At 42.0% G+C, this 27,129-nt stretch overlaps 1 protein-coding gene across 2 annotated transcripts; it reads left to right on the plus strand.

Moving 5' to 3' along the window:
• MRPS31 (mitochondrial ribosomal protein S31) lies at positions 1-23,535 on the plus strand. Of its 2 annotated transcripts, none has more exons than XM_045201188.3 (7): positions 1-214; positions 2,275-2,559; positions 5,234-5,392; positions 7,723-7,863; positions 10,256-10,329; positions 13,040-13,198; positions 23,242-23,535. In XM_045201188.3, exons 1-7 carry the CDS (start codon positions 90-92, stop codon positions 23,469-23,471), a joined length of 1,173 nt encoding a protein of 390 aa, XP_045057123.2. In that variant the 5' UTR covers positions 1-89; the 3' UTR covers positions 23,472-23,535. The 2 variants fall into 2 exon arrangements, with proteins under 2 accessions (XP_045057123.2, XP_053772503.1); XM_053916528.2 differs by having other exon boundaries at positions 2-214; positions 13,055-13,198.
• The last annotated feature ends 3,594 nt before the right edge of the window (positions 23,536-27,129 follow it).

The raw sequence follows: 27,129 nt of genomic DNA on the forward strand, positions 1-27,129 counted from the left end.
GCCCGCTCGAGGAACGGAAGACAGAAGCGGGGGGCGTGTTTGGCAAGGGACGCGCTCGTCCGGTTCGCAGTTCGGTCAGTTTCTGGGCAATGTTTCCACGAGTGTCGGCGGTCCTGCCGCTTCGTCCCCGTCCCCGCTTCCCCCTGTGCCCCGGAGGCCCGGAGGCGTCGGCGGCTGCGATCGCGCTTCTCAGTGCCCCGCAAGGACCGGTCAGGTACCGCCTTCTACCGCTGTTGGCTCCGCAGGGCTTCGGGCCACCCCCGGGCCCCCTCCCGCTCCTTCAGGTGTCACTCTCCGGCTTCCTAAGGCCGGTGTTCCAACCCCCGGGATCTTAGAAGCCATCGCTTCAAATCCGAGGAAAGGGAAATCCCAGAAAGATAAAGGGACTTGCCCAAGGTCGTAGCGCCCGTGGGAAACAGTTAAGGTGACATTCCTGGTCTGCAGTCCTGGGCTCTTGCTACGACACGCCGCGCCTCAGCCTTCTCGCCACTTCTCCCCCTCGTTTCATCCAGCTCCAGAGGCGAAGTTTTGTTTTTTCTTTTTTGCCTCTCAGAATTGTGATGGTCTCCCTGTTGCCTCCATTTAGTCTCCAGTTAATTATTGAGAGTACTTGCAGTGTGCCAGCATAAGACAGTCCTGCCGTCACGGAGCTACAGTTGCCCCAAGGAGGCAGTTCACGTGGAGCAATAGCTGAGAGAGCGTAGGTAGCACAGAACGCTCCATTAATTTAACAAGTAGTTGCTGGGTGAGCAAAAAAGTGTAGGAGACTTTCCGACTGTCCTTTTTGGGAGAGCAGTCTGAAATAATCTGAGGGCGGACCAAGGGTTGGAGGTAACTAGGCAAGAAAAGGCGTTGTGGGGTACTTGGTGGCAATCGCTACTCTCTGAGAACCCTCGTGATTGTGAAACTTTAATTCTACTGCATGTATTCCGTGCAGTACGGTTTGGGGCCACTGGGGTGGACAGGCACAGCCCTGAGGCAGGTTGGAAGCAGCGGGGATGAGGTGGGACGGAGGAGGGAAATCGCATAGGTAGAATTGATAGGATGTGATATACGAGATAAAGGCAGGATAGTCAAAGCAGAGATTTCGGCTGGTTGCCCTGAAGGATTAAGGTACCTGCTGTAACAGAAGAATGAGGAGCAGCTTTGAGAAAGCTTTTAAAATATGTCATAGTTTTTAGAATACAAAAATACCTATTTATGGGAAGAGGCTGGTGGACTACAGAAGAATGGAAAACGGAAAGTCGTCTGAGAGGGGAGTTCTTGAATGTGGTCTTGGACCTGTTGCCTTTGAAGTGCTGATGAGATGCTGTCAGTGGAAACACGCTCAGGAGGGAGGGTAGAGCTGGAGTTTTCTTATCTTAGTGCTAGGGAGTTGCTTCCTATCCATGATTTTCCTGGTACAAACATACTCTCCATGTTACTGTAGCATGCTTTTGGAAGGAAACATTGAAATACAGGTTATACATGGCATTCATTCCCTTGATTGACGCTATTCTGTTATACCTTTAATTTAATGTAACTTTCACATGTGAAATAACAATTAGAGCATTTTCCTGAGTTGAGTAATGCCACATACTGAATACTATAATGTGGCTCCTCTGTACAGATGATAAGAGTGCCAGTTATGCCATGGGGTTTTCAGTCTAATTTTTAACTGCCTGATGAATTAGCCTCTGGCATTTTTATAAGCATCTCAAATAGTTTGTCTTAGCATTTTTGGAAGTAGCCATTTTCTTTTTCATGAAAAGCCCCTAACCTGGCACTGCCATTTGCTGGCTTTGAGAGCTTGGTACAGGTCTGATGCAGGGTCTTGAGATTGTTTTCACCAGAATCACCTGGGATCTGGGTTAAGTGCAGATCCTTGGACCCCATTCCAAACCTACCAACTGATAATCTCAGGAATCTAAGTTTTGTTTATTTATTTTTAAAAATTTTATTTATTTTTAGAGAGGGGGGGTGGGAGGGAGAGGAGAGAAGAGAAACAGTGATGTGCCAGGGAAACATCAGTCAGCTGCCTCCTGCACACCTGCATCTGGGGACCTGGCTGCCAGTCCAGGCATGTGCCCTGGCGGGGAACTGAACCGGCAACCTTTCTGCCCAGCCAACTAAGCCACACCAGCCAGGGCTGTACCTCAATTAAAAAAAAAAAAAAAAAAAGGGACGGGCTTGATTTAAAAAAAAAATTAAAAATGCAGAAAAACAGTTTTGTGTCCTAGCTTTATTATTTTGCATTGTGTTTATTCTTTTTTCTCTCTTTTGTCATCTTTCCAGGATGAAAAATAACATCCAAAGGTATTTTGGCACTAACAACAGGATCTATAGCAAGAAAGATGGGCAGTCCATTCCAACTCATGAGATTTCCAAGGAGACAAAGAGTCAAGACAATATGAAGGAGAATACGAAAAAGGGCTTGTTGAATATCATTAAGAGCATGAAAGTCGAGTTAAATACAGTAAATGTGCAGACCACAAAGCCACCCGACAGAAAACCACTGAAACCTTTGGAGGCTACGACTGGCAGGCTTCAAAAACCTATAGGAGATGACCCAAAGAAGAGGTGAATTACATTCCAATTTCAGTGTTCTTCTTTGAAAGTAATTTTTGAAACTCCAGTTTTTTCTTTAGAAAACAAAAATTTTAAAAAGTTGTTAGTTCCATTTGCAAATGTTTCTCCAAATTCAAGTTAGGACGTTACTCTTCCCTAAGTACACCTTCTGTACTTTTCTCTGGGCCCGATACAAGCGTTCTCATTCTGTGCGTCAGCTCGTCCGCCTTCTCAACCCAGCCAAACTCCTGGCTCTGAAAAGCTTTCCCTGGCCCACCGCCCCCGGTCCCATTTCCCCTTTCCGAGTCTCTCTGTATTGAGCATCCTCTGAACTCCAGCTAGTCTGTTAAAACCTTTATCTCCACTTTTTTTCCTGTTGTCACTCACATTTCTGGAAGAAAAAAAAACAACGAAAAACCTTCTTTACCTAATTCTGCGCTGATTTGATTTCTCTCTGCTGCTGGACAGATACCTCTTTCGAGCAGGACCTGTGTGCCTCGTTGTTTCTCTTCCAGGACTTAGGGCAGCAAATACAGGAATGAGTGGTAGATACTTACTGATCTGCTGCTAGTGGTGTCGCAAGGAACCAAATGCATTCATGGAGTTGCATTTATGGAGAATACTCATTCCTCTGTAAAAAAGAGGCATAAAAAGTGTTCTAGAAAAACTACAAACTAGGTATCTGCGAGCAGGCCATCTGAAGTGCATTGGAAGTGGAATAGGTGAAACCTGGGCTCAAGCCTTTTGTAAAGTGGCACTTTTTAAAGTCAGACAACCATGATTACATATGATTTATGAAACGTGCATCACTTAATGGTCACTGTTCATCGTTTAATGATCAGTGATCTGTTTTGTCCATGTGGTTTTTGCCCGTTCTGCTCCTTTGACGGACTTTCTGAAGGCTAGACAAGCTGTGGGCTCAACAGACTTTTGACCGTGCAGGTGTGGGGTGGGGGGTGGGGGGCGACAGTAATTCCGGTCTAGACGTGATCGCAGCTCTGCTCATCCTTGCAGGGTTTTTTAATTTAAAAATGAAAAGTAAAAAAAAATTTTAATTAGAAAACATGGGAGATACTGAATTAATGGAGGCTAAGTGTAGTTTGTGAAGAGACTGATAATTACTTGGGAAGTGCTGTTATTCTGTGTTTAAATAAGGGGATATCTGCATACAATCTAGAAAGAAGGAAGGAGTAACTGAGAATTCCACACGTTCTCTCATATTTTATCAGTATTACCTGCCATTAGTTGTCTCTCTAAGTTATTAATTAACAATTTACATCCTGATTTGTAGGTAGCTTCGTGTCTCAGAAGAGCTTGTTACGATATTTCCATTTGGAAAATTCCACCTCGCATGGAATTTTAGCATATCGTTTACAACTGTTCTGTGTGGCTTTCTCTGACCAGTAATTTTCAGTTCTCTGAGCTTCTGTGGTGTCCTCAAAACATTGCAATTACTTGTGCTTGTCACGAGTATCATATTTCACTAAGTGTAAGTGCAGTCAGTGGTCTTTTGGTATTTGTGGTGCAGTTTCAATGGCAGCATTTCATGGTAGTGATGAATAATGTCTTACATGAATGACATCATTGACTTAAGTAATAAGGTATATGGCTTTAAGATTACCCACTGATTTCTTTTTGCAGAATAGACAGGTAAGGTAGATTCCTGTTTCCCAGAATGACTTAATTTGTTATTATTTTTAGAACTTTTATGGAATCTCTTGTTTTCTACATCGTGTCAGATTACATCAAAAATACCTCTGGAAAGTATAATTGGGTCGTAGAGAGTAGGCTGATTCAAACAGTGAGTGCCCATAATAGGCACCTCCTCCTCCTCTTCCTCCTTTTAGAAACAAAGTAAAAATACGTGTGTTATAGAATAATGCACACACAAACGTATGTACTTATCCAGAGTGAGTTATTAGCTCCCACACCTGTGTATGACCCATTGTGCTTTTATTATAGCTACACAGTTTAACTAGTACAGAAATGGTTAAAAGGCATTGAAGGCTATGCAAAGATTCAGTGAAATTAATTTTCGAAATTGCTTTCCAATTAGATATGAATGAGACAAGCATAATAATTTATGGAAATTCTACACTCAGATTGCTTTGTAGCTTTTTTAAGTTCTTGCTCCGTGTTTCTACTCAAAGAAACCGAAATTGGGCATATTGGGGAATGTACTGTGTGGGGGGTGTGTATAAATGCTCTGTCTTGGAACTGCTGTCAGTGGCCCTGTCTTCAAAGAAGAGGCTTGGTCTTACATTAGAAGATTGGTGAATGAGGTGCGTTTGTTCTTAAAAATCTATCTTTCAATGATTCCTACTACCCCCCTACCCCTGCCCTTAGTGGTTCTAGGTGCACGGAAGTGGGCTAATCACCACCTTGGTCACGATGCACTGGCACCGCTGCTTCATGCATGGTCTGCGTGAAGAGTCAATTTTGTTAGAATTTTTCTGAGTTAATTTTGTGCTTCAGCAAGTATCCATTAACTTTAACCTTTGACATTTAAGTTTATATGAAACTGATACATAATAGTTAAGAATTCTTGATTTTTGTCAGAAATTGAAAGATACGTTTTTGAACAAAGAACATTTTCTCTGAAAATATTTTACTTTCTGCTAAACTAGTGGCATGATAAGTAACACCTCTTTTTTCTTTCTCATTTGTTTTTCATTTTCTTCTTCAGAAGTGAGTCACTGAGCCCTGAGTTGGTGGCTGCTGCCTCTGCTGTCGCAGAGTCTCTCCCTTTTGACAAGCAGGTGACCAAGTCAGAGCTGCTCCGGCAGCTCCGGCAGCACGAGGAGCTCTGGCGGGCACAGCGAGACAGAGAAAGACCCAAAATCAGGTTGGTGACTCAGGCAGTCTGTTGTCAAGATGCTCTCTCAGAGCGAGCTGTTTGCACATAACCGGTGAGTAATATGAGGTCTGCCCAGAAGGGATCCAGCCAGGTGATACGAGAATAGAGACATTTATTGAAGAAGATACAAGAGACAAGAAACACTGTACATGGGACAGTGACGCCTCAGTCCCCTTCAAAGTGGGCACCTGGGACCTCACACAGTTCTCCCAATCGCCATCAGCTGCCCTGTCGTATTTTTCTGAATCTCATTGACGGTCTGAAGTCTCTTCCCTTTTCTTTTCCTTTTTTAAATTTTTATTGTATTTTTTTTACATTACCTTTTAGTCCCCTTATACCTGCTCCCCCCAGCAATCACCACACTGTTGTCCATGAGTCCTTTCTCCTTTTTGCTCATTCCCTCCATCCCCTAACCTCCCGCCCCCACTAGCTGTCGTCCTGCTCTCCGTCTATGAGTCTGTCCCCACTTTCTTTGTTCAGTTTGTTCACGAGAATCCACATATGAGTGAATCACATGGTATTTGTCTTTCTCTAACTGGCCTATCTCACTTAGCATGTGTTCCAGGTCTATCCAAACTGTTGCAAAGGCTAAAATTTTCTTCTTCTTCTTTTTTTACGGCTGAGTAGTATTCCATTGTGTAAATGTCCCATAGTTGTTTTATCTTCTCATCTATGGATGGGTGCTCGGGCTGCTTCCACATCTTGGCGATTGTAAATAACACTGCAGTGAACATAGGGGCCCTTATGTTCTTTTGAATTAGTGTTTTGGGTTCCTTTGGATATATTCCTAGAAGTGTGATAGCTGGGTCAAAAGGCAGATCTATTTTCAATTTTTTGAGGTATCTCCATACTGCTTTCCACAGCAGCTGCACCAGTCTTCATTCCCACAAACAGTGCAAAAGAGTTCACCTTTCTCCACAGCCTCACAGCGCTTGTTTGTTCTTCCCTTTCAAAGGTGGTTTTAGTTTTGGGGGAAGTCAGAAGTCACAGGGTGCCAAATCTGGGCTCTAGGGGGCCTAAGTCAGCTGGGTGGTTTGATGTTTCACCAAAAGACTCTGCATGAGACGTGATGAATGAGCGGGCACATTGTTGTGATGAAGCTGCCAATCACCAGTTGCCCATAGCTGTGGCCTTCTGAATCGTCCCAATAGTTTCCAAGGAGGAATGTTAAGCTTAATGCAAAATTGGATGCAGATTTGTTGCTCTACTCGCTCAGTCATTTTGAATGTGATGACCACACAGTACACACACTCACTCAATGGCATCTACCACCCGCCACTGACTGGTACAGTGAAGTCGTCATTGTTCACACATGCGCATTCCAGTCCACTCTTCTTGGCTGCCAGGTTACACCAATGTCAGGGAAACCATTCTCATTATATTAACAATGGCTGGACTCTTTCCGGACAGACCTTGTATATTATACATAACGTATTTCATTTATATGCAAAATATAAGATATGCCTCATAAATGGAATAGTAGTAATTTGACTGTTTAAAAAAAACTCATGTCTTAAGATTACAGTTTTTAGAAGACCAATTGAGTGGTTAAAGTTTTTTAAGAAGTTACACAATTTCTTGTCTCTGAAAAAGAAATGATAAATTTAGTAATATTATTAAGCATTAATAAATAACAGAATAAGACAGTTTCTCTGAGAAGGTCAGTTTTTTTCAGTTAAATAATTTTCTGGTTTTATGCACAATATGATCTTCTTCAGGCCTGTTCCCCTTTTCTCTCTGACCAATAAGTATTAGCCGACACCTCTCCTCCTCCCCTCTCCTCTCTCAGAGCTTGATGCCACGCTGTAGCACTTGCGGCCCAAAGCCACCGGGTGGCGCTGCTTTGTTTGGGGAGCAGTGTAAGTCAGTAGTTCTCAGTGAGCTTGTGCACAAGATTTATCTCGGGAGGTTAGAAAGGATACAGATGACTGGATCACTCATTTTACTTATATTTGAACAAATGCAAGGCAATAAAAATGCTGGATTTCCACTTTAATTTACTTTTTCATTCTATGTGATACGTGTACAGGTATTGATGGTGTGTCAACTGCTCTAGATATTAGACAGTTTTACATAAGTGACACTTTATGTTTTAAATGAACACATCTGAAGAACAACTTTAAAAGGCAGAAGGAGAAACATAAATCTTAGTAGTCTGTGGAATTTGAATGTTAATGTGTGACATAATCTTTTATTATACAGAAGCTTTTATGTTGTATTATTGCATAGAAATGAAATAAAAATTAAGTTATATGAGCCATGTTTTCTACTATTCTGTAGCTAAATTTTGTAATACACTTGACTTTTTCCTATTTCAGTTTCAGTAACATAATATCAGATATGAAAGTTGCCAAATCTTCCGCACCCAGAGTTAGTGCCAGACCAGCTCATCAGATCCAGTTTGATGATGAAGGATCTGACGGTTTCGCTGACCAGGAGGCCGCCAATCGTAGAACAAGGTACCGAAACTCTGTAGTCCGTTTGGTTTGTTTGTTTCACTGTAGAGTTACTTTATTGCTGTGCATATTATTGCTGACAGGGACCTGAGCAGTGTGGATGCATTTACATCTGTCTCCTTACCCTCCACATACCTTTTCCCAGAGAGGGAGAGATGTTCTGAGTTTAGCATTCCTGCACTTTTCTGTAGCATAAATCAGAATGGGCTCTGTCTTACCTTTACCCACGGGGAGTAGCGGTCTCCTGATTTACACCAGGTGGAGCTGGGTGAGGTCTGACTTGGCAGGTGCGTTGCTTTCCATTCTGATGTGCTCCTAACAGTGTATGTTCATGCACTCTTCTTGTCTCTCCATATAGTTGTCTTTGTTCGTACCTTAGAGAAATGCCCGCCATCGAAGACAGAAGGATCCGTTATAATACCTTAAAGTGGAGATTATTCGTGGCAATTGGAATTTAGTAGTTTGTAATTCTGACAGGTGCTAAGCATTGCCTACGTGTTTTATAATAGGAAGCTGTCTGTATTTACATAACGCCTCTGTTCTCTCTTGAACCCATAAAGAGGTCCTTGGAGAGGGAAGCAGATACTTAGCACGGTCTGACAAAAACTAACTGCACTCTGTAGCAGAGGTGCTCACAAATGGAATGTCTTTGATTTCTGTTTTATGGATTTGAAGTATAATCTCAGCACTTTGAGTTAGCTCCTTCCAGGTATTACCTTACCAATTTGTACAGGGAGATTGGAAAACATGGTTGGAAGTTAACAAAGGAAGTTCAAGGGGTTACAGGGACTTTGGAAGATTGTTTGATGATGAGTTTAAAGTGATTTTATAGTTATGACACATTATTGATTAAAGTAGAACGTGTATTAGAGTTTTACTTAAGGTTCCTCAAGAATATTTAAATTGAATCTTCTTTGAATTAGTCTTTGAGAGGACGCCATGTAACTACAACAGAATGCTCTATCATAGTTTGACTTTTGATGGTGTTAGCTGTCGTTAAAAATTAGAGGGCAGCAAGGGAGAAACTAAAAAGGAAAGGATGGATGTGCGTGTATGACTGTGTTGTAGAAAGACTGAAGGACTCTGGAGGGAGAGGAGAAAGGGGTAAGACACCAGGTTGCCCACCTGCTCTGCCTTTCGACAGCCCAAGACAGTCAGGCCTGGGCTGATTGTTTTCAGGTGGAGACCAGAGGTGTGCGTCCCAGAGCGCTGGCTGTGCAGCCACGCCGGCCTGCCTTGGAACCTGGGCGTAGTGCCGCGGACTCATTCTGTGATTGGGGACTTGCAGAGCCCCGCCGGTCTGCTGCCCCAGCTATAAGATGCTGAGAGTGGAGCCTAGAGCAAATGTCTTTCTTGAAGAATAGGAAAGACACGTGTGTAAACTGTACATAGTAGGTGCACAACAAATGCCCGCTTCCTTCCCTTCCTCTTTTGTGCACTGTGCTTTTAAGTTCCATCTTCGCTGCATCATTCCCTCTTTACTGTGCATTCCTTCCACCCATCACCCTGTCCACTGGGCTTGAAGCTGAGAGACTGCTGGGTGGGGAGAGGGATGCCAGGCACGGAGAGAGGTCCTGGAGCATAAAAGCTTTGTGCTCAGATACTTGGGGACTTCCTAGAGGAAATGTGTGATGTGAGATCACCTTGTCCAGTTTTAATGTGGCGTTTGCATTTTTCAGTTTAATTTAGTAGAAAAAAGTAATTTGATCCAGAAAATAATTCAAAAATTATCTTAAAGTCTAACCTTTATAAACCAGTTTTATTTTTATTTTTTTAATTCTCTTTTTTTAAAGATTTTATTTATTTTCAGAGAGAGGGCAAGGGAGGGAGAAAGAGAGGAAGAGAATCATCAATGTGTGGTTGCCTCCTGAGCACCCCCTACTGGGGACCTGGCCCGCAACCCAGGCATGTGCCCTGACTGGGAGTCAAATTGGCGACCCTTTGGTTCCTAGTGAGGCACTCAGTCCCCTGAGCCACACCAGCCAGGGCTGTTTTGTCATCTTGTCGGAAAGTCCTGGATGCATTCCTAACAACTTCTAATTTAGCATATTTTGATAGCCTCCCACAACATTGAGTTTTCTAAAACAATATAAGATGGAGCAAATAAAAATTATGGCAAATTAGACTAATCTTTTCAACTAGGTATTTTGGAAATTAGACCACTTTAACTGCTTTGTTATATTATGATACTAAAATTTAAGTGCATTTGTTCCTGTTTTAGTTATCAGTCTTGAAGATGTGGCAGTGTGGTTAAAATGTCTGATGTCAGTCAGTGGAATTATTTTTAATATTCACATTGTATATTTTATATAAAATTTTCTTCTCATGAACAATTTTTATTGACAACGAATAAAAGTATTAATTAAATATATTATTTTTTCTTTTTTGGTTTTAGGAGAAATATATTCAAGGGGAAGAGACTTAATATTTTTGATCTTAAGACGGCTACTGAAGAGGTACCTGAAACAGGTTCGTCAACAAAAAAAAGAGCAACACTATGTAGAAAAATTCCGTCTTTCAAAAACATCCTTAATGTCTGCTTGCATAGTAATCGGGGACTTTAATATTCCACCCTGCCATTGGCCTGTGTCCTGCTTAGGAATGTGCTTGTCGACATCGCTGGTCTTGGCCAGGTTTTCCTCCTGGAATGCTGCATTCTGTGAGACAGTGGGAGGGAGGGACTCACTGCCAGCCCCTGAGCAGCAGATTGCCTGCTCATTTGGGGTCAAACACTAATGACCTCCTGTAGTTCTATGCGCACCTCTATACCAGTACGGAAAGGTACCCTGTGGTTCCTGTCCTGAGTGAAGAGATGACAGCGTCTACAGGAGTCACTTTGGTGATTGCTTCAGAGAGGGGAAGGAGAGCATGCAGGAAATACAGTTGGTAGACTTGCAGTGTGTTTTTTTCCTTAACACACAGTCTGTTCTCTATTCTTTCTCCTTTCTTCTTTGGGCAAGAAGTCAAATCCTTCAAATTTTCCATTTTAAGTCTAATTAAGAGTATAAAGAGAAATAAAGAGTATCCTCTTACTTGGCATTAAATAAACTAATATAAATGGTCTCTAGTTTACAAGTAACTTCCATTTCTAAAGATTGTGAACTAGCTTTTTGGTCCTTGGTAGAAATAATTATATATTTGATATTTAAGTTCCTAAGCCAGCCTCCAATGACTCATTTAAACTTTCCATCATTTTATTCAATAAACTCATGATATTAGTGGCAAGGTCTCATTGATCTTTGTATGCCCAGCAGCACCCAGCCAAGTGGCTTACAGATAATAGGAAGGAGTTATCTTAAATCTTAAATCCTTCTTTGAACAAGTTGAACTAAAAATATGTATCCATTGAGAGGCGTTGATTCTGTCAGTGTTTGTTCATGTAAACGGAGGTGAAGCTAAGGGAACTAACGTGCCCCTTGAGTTGCACAGGCTGCGCTCCGTCCCGTGGGACCAACAGGACGGGGACGGGCACGGGCGCAGACCGCCTCCCCCTGTGGAAGTGGCGGCTGGGCAGCTTGCCTCGGAGAGAGAACGCGTTTGCAGGGCAGCTGCTGCTGTCTGTCTGAGGAGTAGCTGGAAGGAGCACTTGGGTTTTACAAGAGCCAGCTTGCTATTTTCAGAATCAGGAATCTTATTTCTACAACCGGAATTAGCTAGCAAGGAAGTACCGAAGTTGTGCGTGTCTTATGAAACAGTATAAAATAATTATACTCTAATAAGGAAAGTAATGCACAAATTTATGTCAATTTACTTGAAGGATACTCTTTTAATAAGCCTACTTGTATGAGTCTAAAGAATGTCATTTGTTCCCAGTTAAATGCATGCAGTAATTATTTATTGACCAAATCAATGAGTTCTTCTGTCCCCTGATTTCCACATTTTGCTCCTCACTGAGTTCTTACCAGTACTGCAGAGGATATAGTCCTAGGCCCTGTTGCTTGTTCTGGAGTAAGCAGATCTGAGAGGCCATGTAGCTGAATGGGAAGAGGTGTGGTGTGGGTGTCTGGGTTATTCAACTTCAGGTTCTGCCATCCTGAGCTCTCCGAGTTTCCCTTTCCCCACCTATGAAATGGGGCGAGTGCACACACCTCCAGGAGTAAATGAGGTAGTGTCACTAAGGTGTTGGGCACAGTGCCGGGACCACGGTGAAGATTCAGTAATGCCAATTACACTAAGAATAATAATGATGGTCATCATGGGAAAGACATGTTGATCGGTGTCCCCTGAATGAATTGAAAGAATGGAACCCCGATAATTAAGTTATTTTACTGTTGTGGTCACTCTGTAAACATGGCTAATCAGCCTGACTTCGCGATCTCTTCTCTGTGTGAGATGTTCTAGGCCAGCACACTTCGTACCCAGCAGTCAGTGTTTGGCCGGGCGCGGCCACGCGTGAACTTTCACATGTCTGTCTTTGTGTGGACATGTGTTTTCTTTCAGGAGTGAAAGGGTTGCCAGAGAAATGTATCATTCACTTTGCTAAGAAACTTCCAAACTAGTTTCCAGAGTGGTTGCACCAATTTGCATTCGCATCAGCCGTGACTGGTGCAAATATGACTCCTTCCTGAAAGATACCTTACATTTCCGAAAGAAGTGATTGAAACCTGATATGATGGTGCCTGTGAGCCGATGTTATGTGTATTCCCTTAGTCAGTAGGAGTTGGTTGTGAGGATTAAGTGAACTAAAGCACAAAAGGCATTTAGCACAGAGTAAGTGCTCAGTATCCATCAGTAGAAGTATCATTATTATAATATCACGTTAATTTTTCTTTGGTCTTTCTTAGCAGTACGTTAGTGACTTACTATCTTAACAGACTAAAACTAACTGTCTAAAGGTAGACAGGTTGGACTTTAAAGATCAAAGCCATATGTTGTCTAAATATATTTACCTTCATAAAAATATCTTTAAACAAAATACACGTTTCTTTTTGCCTTCCCAGTAGAGGAAGCAGTGAGACTTTAGGGGTTGTTTACCAAGCATTGTAGTAAAAGTTTAGGCTTGCAATTATTGCAACTGTAGTCTTTATATATCATATATATAAGTATATGTTTCAGAGTGACCTTTCGTTGTATAGTATTTGATTACAAGCTTCAAGGTCTGAGAATGTATTGCCAACTCAGAGTTGATTATACACGTGTAAAAAGAAAGCTGTTGACATTAACCTGTGCTCATTTCAAGTACTTTTCTGTACAGAAACAGCTCCTTCACTCTGGGATGTGGAATTTGCTAAGCAGGTAGCTGCGGTAAATGAACAGCCCTTTCAGAACGCCTTTGAAGAGATGATCCAGTGGACGAAAGAGGGGAAACTGTGGGCGTTCCCAATTGACAACGAAGCAGGTAAGTCTTCCCTGCAGAGGTTTGTAGCATTCGCTGATGTCAGGTAGATCTGGCAGATGTTCAGTGACAGAGTCTAGATGTTTACGTGAATTTCAAACTTTGTGTAACTCTCTGTGGGGTCCTAAAAGAAATTGGATGGTAGTTTTGAAAAGAATGTTGGAATTTCCCCTAATTCTAGGTGTTTGGTAAGGAAACTGAGGAAGTGAGATTTCGTGGCAGAAACGCAGCGTGAGTTTCTGTGCCTCGAACGTGTCGGGCACAGTCCTCTGGCTGTGAGCAGTTTACCCGGCAACCCTTCTCATACACTGAGTGCTGGTGTGAGATTATACTTTAACTTTGGACACCATTACAACTCTTAGGGTCTTATGCCGGTATCTTTTATTTATAAAACTATTACATCAATGAGGTGCAGGCTTCTTGTACTCAAAGCCACTCAGAGTAAAAATGTTAGGAGGCTTTGAAATTCTTTGGAAGTCTTTGGCTGTACATAGATGCTTTGAACTAGTGATAAAATATCAGCTACTTCCCTGGAGATTTTTCTGGAGATGGCATCTCTGCCTCAATCAAAAGGAAAGCAGTTTTACTGTGCTGTTTATTTTTTATTGCACCCATGTTGTCATCTGCTAAACACCCTCATTGAATTTTACAGGCATATTTTCAATTAAAAGAGATTCGTTTGCTTCTCTGTTAAGATTAGCTAGGAGTGGCAAACACTGCACTAGTTCTTGGGAAAACGGGGTCCATATTATAATCTCTGTAGTTTTATGCTGTCACCGTAATATTTTCATTTTTTATAACCTTTCATTTGTTTGGATTAATAAGTAGAATGGAAGCTTAAGTATCAGAAATATTTAGTCTTATATTTTCATAAAGTATTACTTTGTATAAGAAAACTTTGGAGACTTCAGCAGATTCTTTTGTTTTATATGTTTGTTTGGTGTATGCAGTAATATAGCATACTATATTTAATCTATTACACAACACGCATATTTTTTAAAGTTTTACAGTTTCTATACTCTGTCAGGTATCAGGGTAAATGTTAAAAAAAGATAGAAAAGAAAGAAACAGGGGCTTCGTAGTTGTGCGAACCTGGGTACAGATCCCAGCTCTGTCACTTACTAGCCAGTTGCCTTTGAGGAAGCCATTTAACCTTTTGCCCCTTGGTTTCCTCGTCTGTAAGATTAAAGACACCTCATTGGGAGAATGTGAGAGCTAAGTAAGATAGTCACGGAGTCGCTCAGGCCGTTCTTGGCAGGCGACACATATGCATATGCATAAATGTTAGTTCTTTCCCACCTGTGTGATCACAGAATTTTAAAAATAGCAAAAAACTAGCAAAATACAAATGTGTGATTTTAAGGGAAAATTTCTTTATTTAATGAAACTTGGGTGTTCTACATCTTCATGGTTAAACACGTTTCAAAACCCAGCTCTGAGGTAGAATAATGTGTGACTTTATTAAGGAGGGACAGACAGTGAGTGGTGGCTAGGAGTTCAGGTTCCTGAGTGAGTCACAACTTAATTTCCCCAAGCCTCGCTGCCCTCATCTATAAAATGATGGGGAGAATAACAGGACTTATTTTGGGGGATTCTTCTTAGAAACAAGTGAATTACACAAAGCATCATCACCATCATCATCTTGGTTTCTACAACAGGAGTGTGTGGGGATTCTCTGCGCATCTGCTCTGTACTGTAACAGTTAAATGCCTTTCAACGTTAACAAGGATGTTACGTACTTTCTAGGACCCACTAAACAGTATCATAGGAAAGCTTGACTTGGTGGTACACCATCATCAACAGTAAAATGCTTAAGTTCATTAAAGTGTTGAGTGCCCAAACTCCAGAGTGCTTTATCTTAAATGTGACCTGTTTATGAGAAAGTTGAACTTCCAAGAAAAGGGAAAAACATGTTCTTTGGTCGGGTTGTGAAGATACCTGTGACAAGTGTCCACATACACTGTGCCTATAGTTGATGCTTCCTGTCGGAAAGGGAGGCGGCTCATTTCCAGCTGCTCAAGGAAGCCGTCACCAGAATGAAAAGCAGGAAAGCCCGAGGGGGTGGGGGGGTGGAGGCTGCTCCCTTTGCTCCCCACCCACCCTCAGCACAGCTGTGGGGTGGGGGGTCTCTGAGCTCTGGGAGAGGCAGGATGAGGGCCCGGAGCCCCAGCAGTTCCGTAGCATTCTTTTATATTTGCCGTTCTCAAATTTTGAGATTAACAAAATATCTTGCTCTCTCTACCAATGATTAGCTTCACGAAGATTTGCTTTGGTGCCCGTGGGGAAAGGTGTTCTGTTTTATGTTTAGGGGCTAGCCACGTCAGTTTTGGAACCGAACACCGACAGTGACAAGTGACGTGTCCTGTTTTACAGTTTACTTCCCAGTGTTGTGTTTCCCATGATAAAAATATGCTTCGTCGTTTTGCCACTTAAAATGCATAATTATTTTTCTAATTTGAAGTAGGTTTTTTGTTTTGTTAAAGTTTTTAAGAAATGGTTTGTCCCTCCTATTGTGCTTTGCCAACATGAGACTTACAAAAGCTATTAGGTGGAACTGTTCCCACTTAGATGTTGTAGTATCTGTTGTAGATATCTGGTGTTGTCTGTTGCATTGATAGTAAAATCATTTTTATTGTAGATTTGACTTTAATTAAACTTAATCAAGTTTTTGCCATTACCTAGTTCACCGATCTTGCTTTTAAATATGCATCAGCCATATGTAGATATAGTCTACCAAATTAAGGGTGTTTTGGAAGTGCTCTCCGAGAGTAATTTTCAGAGGCTTCAGTGGGCAAAAACGTTTAGTCATGTATGTTAATCACGTGTTTGTTTTTATTCTTCAGTTGGTAGAACTTTTTCGCTTCTACTGTGCCATGCTTCTCCAGGCCATCTGAAATGTGTGCTGTAATATGAGCTAGCAAGAATAGTTAGGGAAGTTCAGAATTACCATAGAACTCTAAAGAGGGCTCTGTTGTTTTGGGGGAGGGGAAGGGCAGAGGAATTTAGGGCAAGTGCAGAGATTGTTAGGCACGGGCTAGCTGCAGCAATCTCGTGGGGGTTGTAGAGAGATTCCGGCCTGTGGACGAGCGCCTCAGAGCACGCACCGGAGAAGTGCTAGTTGTGACAAGACCAGGAGCACGCACGCCGTGTGTGGTGGAAGGGACGGAGCCGGCTGCGGTGCTGTCGTGCACCCATGTGCACCATAAGCGGTCGCTGCTGTTGACTGGGTTTCACCCCTAGTTTGTTGTACCACGTCTTTAGCTGTATGCGGTAGTATTTAAAGCAGAATGAGTTAGACACAGAGTTAATCTGTCACCTTAGCTGATTGCATAACACATAGGATTTCCTCCTATATTTAACTTTCCATTCTGTCTTATTTTTCTTTGTTATGTTTCTTTTGTTCATTAAAAAAGATCTTAAGTTTCATAAATATATGAAAGTTTACTTGCAAAAAAGTCAAATAACATGAAAGAATAGGGAGCACCCTTTGCCTTGCTTCTCTCCCCTTCTCGGAAGCACACGTCGTCTAGAGCCTGTCACACGTTGTCTTGGCCCGCGCTTGGCGGCGGCGGGTTCGTCTCCCCTGCCCTCGGTGCTGGCCTGTGCCGCACCACGCGGTACGTTGTGCCGCGTTATTTTTTACTTAGCAGCGTGTCTGGGAATCTTTGCCTTGTCAGCACACAGAGATCCGCTGTAGTTATCTTACTAGTTCTATGAAAGAGAACTGTCTTGTATTTATTTAACAGGTCTATAGTACGAATGCAGTGTAAATAGTTTGCCGTCTTCCTGTTGGTGGATGGAGCTGTAGTTCTGAACCCTTTTATATATGTCCTTCTGTGCATGTTGGTATACTTTTAATTCCCTGGGGGGTCAAATGATAGGTATATTTTAGATTACAATAAATACTGATACGTTCTCTGCTAAAAATAGCCCATTTACCCTCCAACCAAGTATCTGAAAATCCCCTTTTTTCACACTTACCTGATACTGATGATTTATTCCTCTTTCAAATGTTCGGAGTGAGCAGTGACATCAGGGGTGTTTTTATTTGCGTTTCCCGGATTACTGACCAGATTGCGCATCTCTTTGTATGTTTAGTGGCTATTTTATATTTGCTCTGTGACTTGCCTCGTCATGTCCTTTGACTTTTTCTTTTGGATTGTTCTATCAGTTTGTAGGAATTTGATGCATTATGGGCTTTAATCCTTCATCTGTTACATAGTTGGAAATACCGTCTTCTAATCTGTCTCCTTTCTTTTTAAATTAATTTGGGTTTTTAAAAAAATATCTCTTTGTAGTTTTCTAACTTTTTAAAAAGATTTTATTTATTTATTTTTAGAGAGCGGAAGGGAGGGAGGTAGAGAGGGAAACATCAAGTTAGCAGTAAGTTTCCGAGTGATCCTTGGTAAGGGGTTTTATTGGTTGAAAATCAAGTTTTTCGGCATCATTGGGTCCTGTACCCTGGAAATTTTATTTTTCCAATTTTATTTTTTTCAATTTTCTCTTACTATTTGATAATACAGTCTTCCCAGTCTCTCCCTCCTCTTTCTCTTTCTGTTCTATCCTCTGGGAACATCCACAACTTTATCGTACAACCTTTCTCTTGGGTTTTTGTCTCTGCTGTCATATTTTTAACTTCTGAACTGTAATTTTTAAAAAATTGTTATTCTTGGTTTAGACTTTTAAAATATTTTATTCATTTATTTTTAGAGAGACAGGAAGGAAGGGAGAGAAACATCAATGTGTAGATGCCTCTCCTGTGCCCCCTAGTGGGCACCTGGCCCGAAGCCCAGGCATGTGCCCTGACTGGGAATCAAACCGGAGACCCTTTGGTTCGCAGGTCAGCACTCATTCCACTGAGCCACACTAGCCAGGGCGGTATTCAATTTTTGTTTTATTTTTTTTCCTGCTACCCACGTTCTTTTAGTTTCCTCAAAGTTGTTGTTGTCTGTTTTGGAGTTTGTATTAGGTTAACACGAGCTGCTGCTTCGCTGCGGTACCATATATGGAATGGTGCAGCGGGGCAGGGAGTTACTCGACAAACGGGTGGAGTGCTGGGTGGAGTGCCGGATCAGAAGCAGCCGAGCAGCCAAGCTGCGCAGTGCCATCCAGGTTTCTGCCTCCTCAGTTACCCTCCCTCCCCTAGGGCGTCTTCTCCCTGGGTGTGATTCCAGACAGGTTCGCAGGACTCTGTGCTCAGGCTCACCAGCAGGGGGACGAGGCTGCAGGAGAAGCGGCTTCCCTCTCTTAAGGGCCCCAGCGTGATCACGGCACCCGTTGTTTCTGCTCAGATCCCACTGGTGAAATGTAATCGTGCAGCCAGGCCTCACCCAAGAGGGGGCTGCAGAGGGTGATGTTGCTGAACAGACATGTACAGCTTTTTCGTTCTTCTACTGTGATAAAAAGGTCAAAGGCATGTCGAAAGCTGGGTACCAGTTTCCGCCAAGGTGTTTGTCACTTACATTAGCGGCTTTCCTTTTTTTTTAGCTTCTTTTTATTGTTGTTCAAATACAGTTGTCTCCATTTTCCCCCTACTACTCCCCCAACCCCAGCCATCCTCACCTCCCACCCTCAATCCTACCCCGTTTTGGCTTTGTGCATGTGTCCTTTATACATGTTCCTTGACAACTCTTCCCCACTCCCCCCCACCCTTCATCCCCTCCCATCTCCCTTCTGGTTACTGTCAGTTTGTTCTTAATTTCCTTTTTTAAAAAAATATATTTTACTGATTTTGCTATTACAGTTGTCCCATTTCTCCTCTTCAGTCCCCTCTGCCCTGTATACCCCCTCCCACCTGCATTCCCCCCCTTTAGTTCATGTCCATGGGTCATACATATAAGTTCTTTAGCTTCTCCATTTCCTATACTATTCTGACCCTCCCCCTGTCTATTTTCTACCTACCATTTATGCTATTTATTCTCTGTACCTTTCCCCCCATTCCCCGCCCCCCATCCTTCCCCGCTGATAACCCTCCATGTGATCTCCATTTCTGTGATTCTGTTCCTGTTCTAGTTGTTCGCTTAGTTTCTGGGGTTTTTTTTTAGGTTTGGTTGTTAATAACTGTGAGTTTGTTGTCATTTTACTGTTCATACTTTTGATCTTCTTTTTCTTAGATAAGGCCCTTTAACATTTCATATAATAACGGCTTGGTGATGATGAACTCCTTTAAGTTGACCTTATCTGGGAAGCACTTTATCTGCCTTTCCATTCTGAATGATCACTTTGCTGGATAGAGTAATCTTGGATGTAGGTCCTTGTCTTTCATGACGTGGAATACTTCTTTCCAGCCCCTTCTTGCCTGCAAGGTTTCTTTTGAGAAATCAGCTGACAGTCTTATGGGCACTCCTTTGTAGGTAGCTGTCTCCTTTTCTCTTGCTGCTTTTAAGATCCTCTCCTTATCTTTCATCTAGGGTAATGTAATTATGATGTGCCTTGGTGTGTTCCTCCTTGGGTCCAACTTCTTTGGGACTTTTTGAGCTTCCTGGACTCCCTGGAAGTCTATTTCTTTGACAGTTTGGGGAACTTCTCCTTCATTATTTTTTCAAATAAATTTTCAATTTCTTGCTCTTCCTCTTCTCCTTCTGCCACCCCTATGATTCAGATGTTGGAATGTTTAAAGTTGTCCTGGAGGTTCCTAAGCCTCTAATTTTTTGGAATTGTTTCTTCATTCTGTTCTGGTTGAATGTTTCTTTCTTCCTTCTGGTACACGCTGTTGATTTGAGTCCTAGTTTCCTTCCCATCACTGTTGGTTCCCTGTACCAACATTTTCCTTTATTTCACTTAGCATAGCCCTCATTTTTTCATCTGATTTGCAACCATGTTCAACCAATTCTGTGAGCATCCTGATTACCAGTGTTTTGAACTGTGCATCTGATAGGTTGGCTATCTCTTCATCACTTAGTTGTATTTTTTCTAGAGCTTTGATCTGTTCTTTCATTTAGGCTATTTTTTTGTTTGTTTTGGTGCACCTGTTATGTAGTAAGGGGTGGAGCCTTAGGTGTTCACCAGGGCGGGGCAATCACGTCACTGCGTTGTGACGCTATACGTGGGGGAGTGGCTTTCCTAAAGTGCCCGCTGTTCTTGCAACTTGTGTTCGAACTTTAGAGGAAGGCATATGAAGCTGTTTATTGGGCTTGTGTACATGGTGGGCTTGTCTACTGGCAGGCTGCATTTCAGAGGGATCTGGAAGGAGCCAACTTGGAGATCATCACATTGCGGTACAGGTGAGCTCTTTTCATTGAGGCTCTCCAGTTCTCCAGAGGTCTTCCAGCCGCCTGACTTAAGCTTCGTGGGAGGAGGGGCTGGGAGGGCCTCTCACTGGTCAGGGTACCGACTTCTCCATAATTCCTCTCTGATCAGTTGTTGACTTAGTTCTTTTTCCATTTTAATTTCTCCACAAAGTAAACTGCCCATGTTCTTTGGGACTGTGTGCTGGCATCGTCCACGGGGGCAGGTGGAAATGGGATGTGGGAGATCGAACTATTCCCTAAAGCAGTTTTAATCAATCTTCTGTTTTTTGTCCCTGGTTCCTAATTTCAGTGGTACAGTAGCCCCCACTAATCTGTGGGTACACTCCAAGACCCCCAGTGGATGCTTGAAACCACAGATAGTACTAAACCCATTATGCTATACTTTCGCATATAACTGTATACCTGTGGTGAAGTTAACTTATAAATTGGGCATACTAAGAATTAACAACAATAACTGATGATAAAATAGCACAGTTATAGCAGTATACTGTAATAAAAGTTACGTGGATGCAGTCTTTCTGTCTGTCTGTGTCTTGTGCTAGGAGATAGGCAGTGCCTACGGGATGAGAGTCAGGTGAGAGTTCTTGTCACAGTGGGCATTAGCCTGTGAGCTTGAACCTGCGCGCGTGGTGGATTACGTGGATTTTCAAATAGCCGACCACCCTTGCGCGTATGAAAAAAATCCCGCTTGATCTTAGAGTGTATCTTTTTATACATTGTTGGGTTTGTTTGCTGTGTTTTAAAAAAATCTTTTTGCCTCTAAATTCATGAGAGATACTGGTTCAAATTGTTTTCTCTCCCTTCGTCTCTCTCTCTCTCTTTTCTTTCTTTTTTTGGTCATGCCTTTGTTTTTGATAACAAGGTAATACTGGCTTCATAAAGTGAGTTAGGAAGTGTCCTTTCCCCTAGTTTGTGGAAGAGATTGTGTAACTTGGTGTTAACTCTTCTTTAAATGTTTGATAAAATTCTCAAGTGAAGTGATCTGGGCTTATAGATTCTTTTTTTGAGAGCTTTTAAATTACACACTCCTTTTCTTTACTAATTATAGGACGGTATTATCTATTTTTTTGGATGGCTGTTTTGGTAGTTTAATGGAGTTTATTTTCAGTTGTCCTCTCTCAGATTGTTGAACTCGTGAGCGTAAGGTTGTGGTGGTGCCCCTTTACTGTCCCTCCAATGGGGTCGGGATTCATAACAGTAACCCCTTTTCATTCATGATGTTGGTGGTTGGTGCCTTGTCTGCATTCTTCTTTATAGGACTCGGTAGAGATTTATCAATGTTACTGATTTTTTTTAAAGAACTAGGTAGGTATCGATTTCATTATTTTCCTATGTTCAATTTTAGTGATTCCTGATTATCATTTATTTCTTATTTCCTTCCTTTCGCTGGCTTTGGGATTATCGTGCTCTTCTTTACTAGGTTCCTTGGTGGGCGCTTAGACGGTTTGAGGCTCTTCCTCCTCCCCGCGTGTGTGCGGGTGGTGCCGCATGTTTCCTACGCAGCACGGTCTCAGCTGTGGCCCGCAAATTTGGGTGTGTGTGTTTTCATTTGCATTCGTTTCTGTGTGTTTTTTAAATTTCCTTTGAGATTTCCTCCATGGCCCATGGATTACTTGTAAGTATATTAATTTCCAGCTGATTGCAGATTTTCCTGTTGTCTTTCTGTTACTTTTGGTTCGATTCCGTTATGGTCAGATTACCTCCTCTGTGTTTAGTTATGCTACATGTGTTGCAGCTGCTCAGTGATCCTGGCTGCGGCTTACCAGGTGAAGCTTCATAGGTGCCACAAGAGTTTCTGTTCTGCGAGCTTGGTGGAGGGTTCTGTGCACATCAGTTTGGTCCTGATGGTGGTTCATTCTTCCGTATCTTTGCTAATTTTTCTACCTGCTGGTTTTCTCAATTGCTAACGGTGGGATATTGAAGTACCCAACTAAAATTGTGGATTTTTAAGTTTCTTCTTTATTTCCATCATTTTTTCTCTCATGTATCTAGAAACCCTTATTGTTTGGTATGTACATAATTCAGATGCTATCTCATCTTGGTGGATTTATCCTTTTATTGTGTAATGTTCCTCTTTTGCCAAAATAATTTTTTTTTGCTCTAAATTCTACTTTATCTAATACATAGCCACTCATGCCTTCTTTTTTTTAAATTAATGTTAGCAAGATATCTCTTTCTCCGTCCTTTTACTTTCAACCTACCTACTGAAGAACTACCTATTGAGTTTCTCGTGGACAGCATGTATCTACTTTGCCAACCTCTGGCTTTTGATCGGTATGTTTTAAAGTAACTATTGATTTGTTAGGACTTAAGTCTCCAATTTTATTATTTGTTTTCTGTTCATTTTCTCTTTCTCATTCCTCTTTTCCTTGCTTCCTGTGGGCTGCTAGAACCTATTTTAGGACTCCATCCTTTTTCATTTATGTATTTTTTAAGCGTAGTTTGCATAGTGTCCTTAGTGGTTGTTTTAGACATTAAAGTATTTAGTAGCAGAAATTGCTGCTACACTTTGAACATTTACACTATGTTGAGCATTGTAAAAGAACTTTATTGGCTTTGTGTCTTCTTAATCTTTACAGCAAACCCGTGAAGAAGATGCTGTTTTAACCGTGATTTCATGCCCGAGTCAGGGGGTGCTCGGAGAAGTGAGGCAGTTATTGAATTGGTGGGCAGACCTGGGGTGTGACTTCAAAGTTCATGCTTTTCGTTGTAATATTATATTACATTAATGTTAATTTTATGATGTAGGTTTTACATTCAAAATTATAATGTAATATATTTTGTCACATTTTTTAGGTTTTGATGATGATGGTTCAGAATTCCATGAACATATATTTCTAGATAAACACCTGGAAGATTTTCCAAAACAAGGACCAATTCGCCACTTCATGGAGCTGGTGACCTGTGGCCTTTCCAAAAACCCACATCTGAGTGTTAAACAGAAAGTGGAACATATTGAGTGGTTTAAAAATTATTTTGATGAAAAAAAGGATATTCTAAAAGAAAGTGGCATACAGTTTAATTGAAGACCATGGAATTTTTTTTTCAAGATGCTGAAGATTGTAACTAAATAAAATAATTTTACTAGAAGTTTACTTATATGGTATTAATTATTACATCTGATTTGAATGGTATAAATGTCAAATTATTTAGAAATATACAGTGGTAACTGGAAAATATTCTTGCATGAAAAAATTATTAGCATTCATAGATTCAACTAGTAATTCTTTTTAAAAAGAATATTTTAGAATTAGTAATAAGCGTAAAACAACTTTTTCTAACCTTTTGATTTAGTCATCATATATCTTTGCAATACAGTTATTAGCCATATATATGATGACATCATAGGGCTATCACAATTGAGATGATTTATAGGCAGTTTTATATGCATAGAATATATATACATAAATTTTTTTTCTATATTTGCATATATGCATGTTTATATTCTTATATATTTCACACAAAATTAATTACTTTTGCCTAAGTCTGCATCACTGTAGAGAAGTAACCTTGTAGCCCTGGCTGCTGTGGCTCAGTGGATTGAGCGCCAGCCTGGGAACCAAATGGTCACCAGTTCCTTTCCCAGTCAGGGCACCTGCCTGGGTTGTGGGCTGGGTCCCCAGTAGGGGGCACATGAGAGGCAACTACGCCTTGATGTTTCTCTCCCTTTCTCCTTCCCTTTCCTTTTGTCTAGAAATGAATAAATAAAATCTTTTTTTTTTTAAAAGTAACCTTGTAGAAATGAAGGGCTTATTCTAATTTCTTCTTGTACTTTAGATCTTAATGCCAAAGTTGGAACTATTTAGATTATATTATGGTGCTTGGCATTGTGATTCAAATTCACAGAGATTGAGGAGTCTAAAAAGAAACCCTCAAAACAACAGTTTATAGTGACACCAGGCTAGTGGTGCTTCAGGCCCCTGGCATAAGCCAGTAAAACCCCACCAGGCTTCAAACTGTGAAACACTTAACAAAACAAAGCACCGTGAACGCACATCAGCAGAAACAACAGACAACAGAACGAGACTTGTAAAGCCTTCAGATACCGGGCTGGTCATATTCAGAATGTAAAATATGTGTAACAGACGGACATCAGAGCAGGAGATTGTCCGATTTGAAAAAAAATTAAGATCAGTGAAGGTGTTTAACAATAGATTGGACACAAAAATAGATCTAAAGAAATTAGAGACATGCAGCAAAGAGAAGCGGAGAGAAAACAAATATGAAAGGGGTGCTAATTCACGTGAGGAAGTAATCACACTCCTGCGGCGCCCTTCCTGTATGTGTCTCTCCTGTCCTCGGTCTGCTTCTCTGCTCTGGAAGTTTCTCTGCTCAGAAACTTCTTTTCAAGTCTCCGTGTCACTACGAACCTCGATGGTGAGAACGCGACTTAATCTCGCGGCCAGTCCCCCCTGTGACTGACCTGTGACTCCCATCTCACAAGGTGCATGGGTAGGCTTAGCCTTGGGTGAGGCAGTGCATGGCATGCAGTGGCTGGCGCATACCAGATTCTGCAAAAACAACGGCGGTTTTCTTCTCTGCACTCCTCCCAGGCCCCCAGTGTCAGGGTTTTGTCCACGACTCAATGTTTATTTGGGAATCGCAGCTAGCTCCTTTCACAGTTTCAGATCTGGCTATCATTACCTTGAAACAGAATATTTAATGTTTATGAGGCATCTTTCTCATCCTCCAAAATCCATAAGGTCATTTCATCACTAATGTAGGGGACTCCTGCTTTCGCAGGTGGGAGTGGGGACAGGGCGGTGTTGGGACAGGAGGGTTTGTCCTCAAATGGCTCTGGGCTCCATCTTATCCCTGACAGCTTATGTTCTGTCCCATGGAGAAGGAGCCCAGCTCCGTCCAAATGAACAGATGCCCTTAATGAAGGTTTTACTCTGTGGTCTGCTCTGCCATCTCTTTGGGGGTCCCCAAGAAACAGGATAAAAGTAGCTGTTCCCATAGCAACAGACTGATAATGACTGGTACCGGGGCACAGCATACAGACTGTTGTCACATCCTTGACTCACTCATTCACGTGTTAAGCATTCCCAGCGCTCTGCCACATGCTAGGTCTCTCCTAGACACCGGAGTAGAAATGCAGTGGTCCAGCATTTACTGGTCATGAGATGTCATCTTAAATGACATTTTTCTAGAAAAGCCTTCTCTCCCTGATTTGTTCAGTGGGTCCTCTTACTGTCTAATGCCCTTCTGTTTCCCTTTCAATATTTTCCTACTCCTTAAGGGGAGGGGTTGTGTTAGCCTCTATCACCTCTGGAAGCCATGTGCTCAAGGCCTAGCACACTGCTGGGTCCCAAATAGGTGCTCAATGAAACCCGACGTGTGAGTAGAAAACGGAAGGAATAACACAGGCTCATGGGAAAGAGAAAGTTAATGATTCTGTTGTGATACACCCTGACCAGCATCGATGGGGAAAAGTGGGCTGCGGAGGGAAAAGGCGAGCGGACACCTGGGTAGATCTGCCTGCTTCTGGGGGGCAGAATTAGACGGCCATCTGTCTGCCCATAGAGATAAGCTGCATCCTCCGAAATCAGCCTTGTTCATCATAAAAATAACATTCTGGTCTCTGCATGCCACACTCTTCACTGTCTCGTGAATGGTTCAGAACTTGGGGAGAAAGAGGCACACTAGTTATCGACTGCCCTTTCTCATCCTTTCTAAGCTAATTATCTAATTCTTATGTTCTCCTTTGGGCTGCTCTCCTTACCATTTATAAAATAGATTAAACCAACATGATCCTATCTTAGGAAAATACTAGTTTTCTTTTTAGGAAAAGGAAATAGAAAAAAAGTAAATGACTTACATTGTCTATTTAACCAGCGCATAATTAGAAACCTCTGTCTTTGCAGCTGCCAACAAATGAGTAAGTGGCCAAAAATGAAATAAAAATTCTTTCATAATTCTCTTCCTGGGATTCAGTAGATTAGTATAATTAAACTTAGTATGTCTGAAAATAAAGGCATAAATCTCTGCAGCATGTAAAATGATCAAGTCACAATCCCCGAAAGGTGGAAACACCCCACATGTCTATCAACAGGCCAACGGATAAACAAAATGTGTTATATACGTCAGTGGAGTATTATTCAGCCTTAAGAAGGAAGGAAGTTCTGACACATGCCACAGTGTGGGTGGACCTTGAGGACATTATGCTGAGTGAAGTAAGCCGGTCACCAAAGGACATGTCACAGGATTCCACTTACGTGATGTACCTGGAACAGTGGCATTCACAGATGAAAGGGAGAAGGGCGGCCGTCGGGGCTGAGGGGAGGAGGGCACAGGGAGTTACTGTTTAGTGGGGACAGAGTGTCTGTTGGGGAAGATGCCAACATCCTGGGGATGGACGGTGGTGATGGCTGCGCAGTAACGTCGGTGGACTTAGTGCCACTGACCTGGGCACGGAAAGAGTAAACAGTGAATCTCGTGTTCTATGTAACTTACTACCATGACACCTTTTAAAAAACATGATGAAGTGCAGATCGTGTGTATAATAAAGACACGCCAGCCATTTGAAAAAGGAATGCTCTGTTCTCAAGCCAATCGGAGGGCCCCGTACCACCCCAGGAAAGAGCAGCTGTCAGCCAAGGGCCCAGGAAAGCTGGGCAGGGCTGCTCGGTGGCTGAGGTCGGTACTGTGGCATGTTCCCTTCTTGCTACAAATAATTACCGT

The sequence above is a fragment of the Desmodus rotundus genome, chromosome 13 (assembly GCF_022682495.2).
Source record: "Desmodus rotundus isolate HL8 chromosome 13, HLdesRot8A.1, whole genome shotgun sequence".
NCBI classification, from domain to species: Eukaryota; Metazoa; Chordata; class Mammalia; order Chiroptera; family Phyllostomidae; genus Desmodus; species Desmodus rotundus.

Coding starts and splice junctions, on each gene's coding strand:
- MRPS31 (XM_045201188.3), top strand. CDS start 90: ATGTTTCCACGAGTGTCGGCGGTCCTGCCGCTTCGTCCCCGTCCCCGC. Junction 2,560..5,233: donor GGAGATGACCCAAAGAAGAG/GTGAATTACATT, acceptor TTTCTTCTTCAG/AAGTGAGTCACTGAGCCCTG. Junction 10,330..13,039: donor TGAAGAGGTACCTGAAACAG/GTTCGTCAACAA, acceptor GCTCATTTCAAG/TACTTTTCTGTACAGAAACA.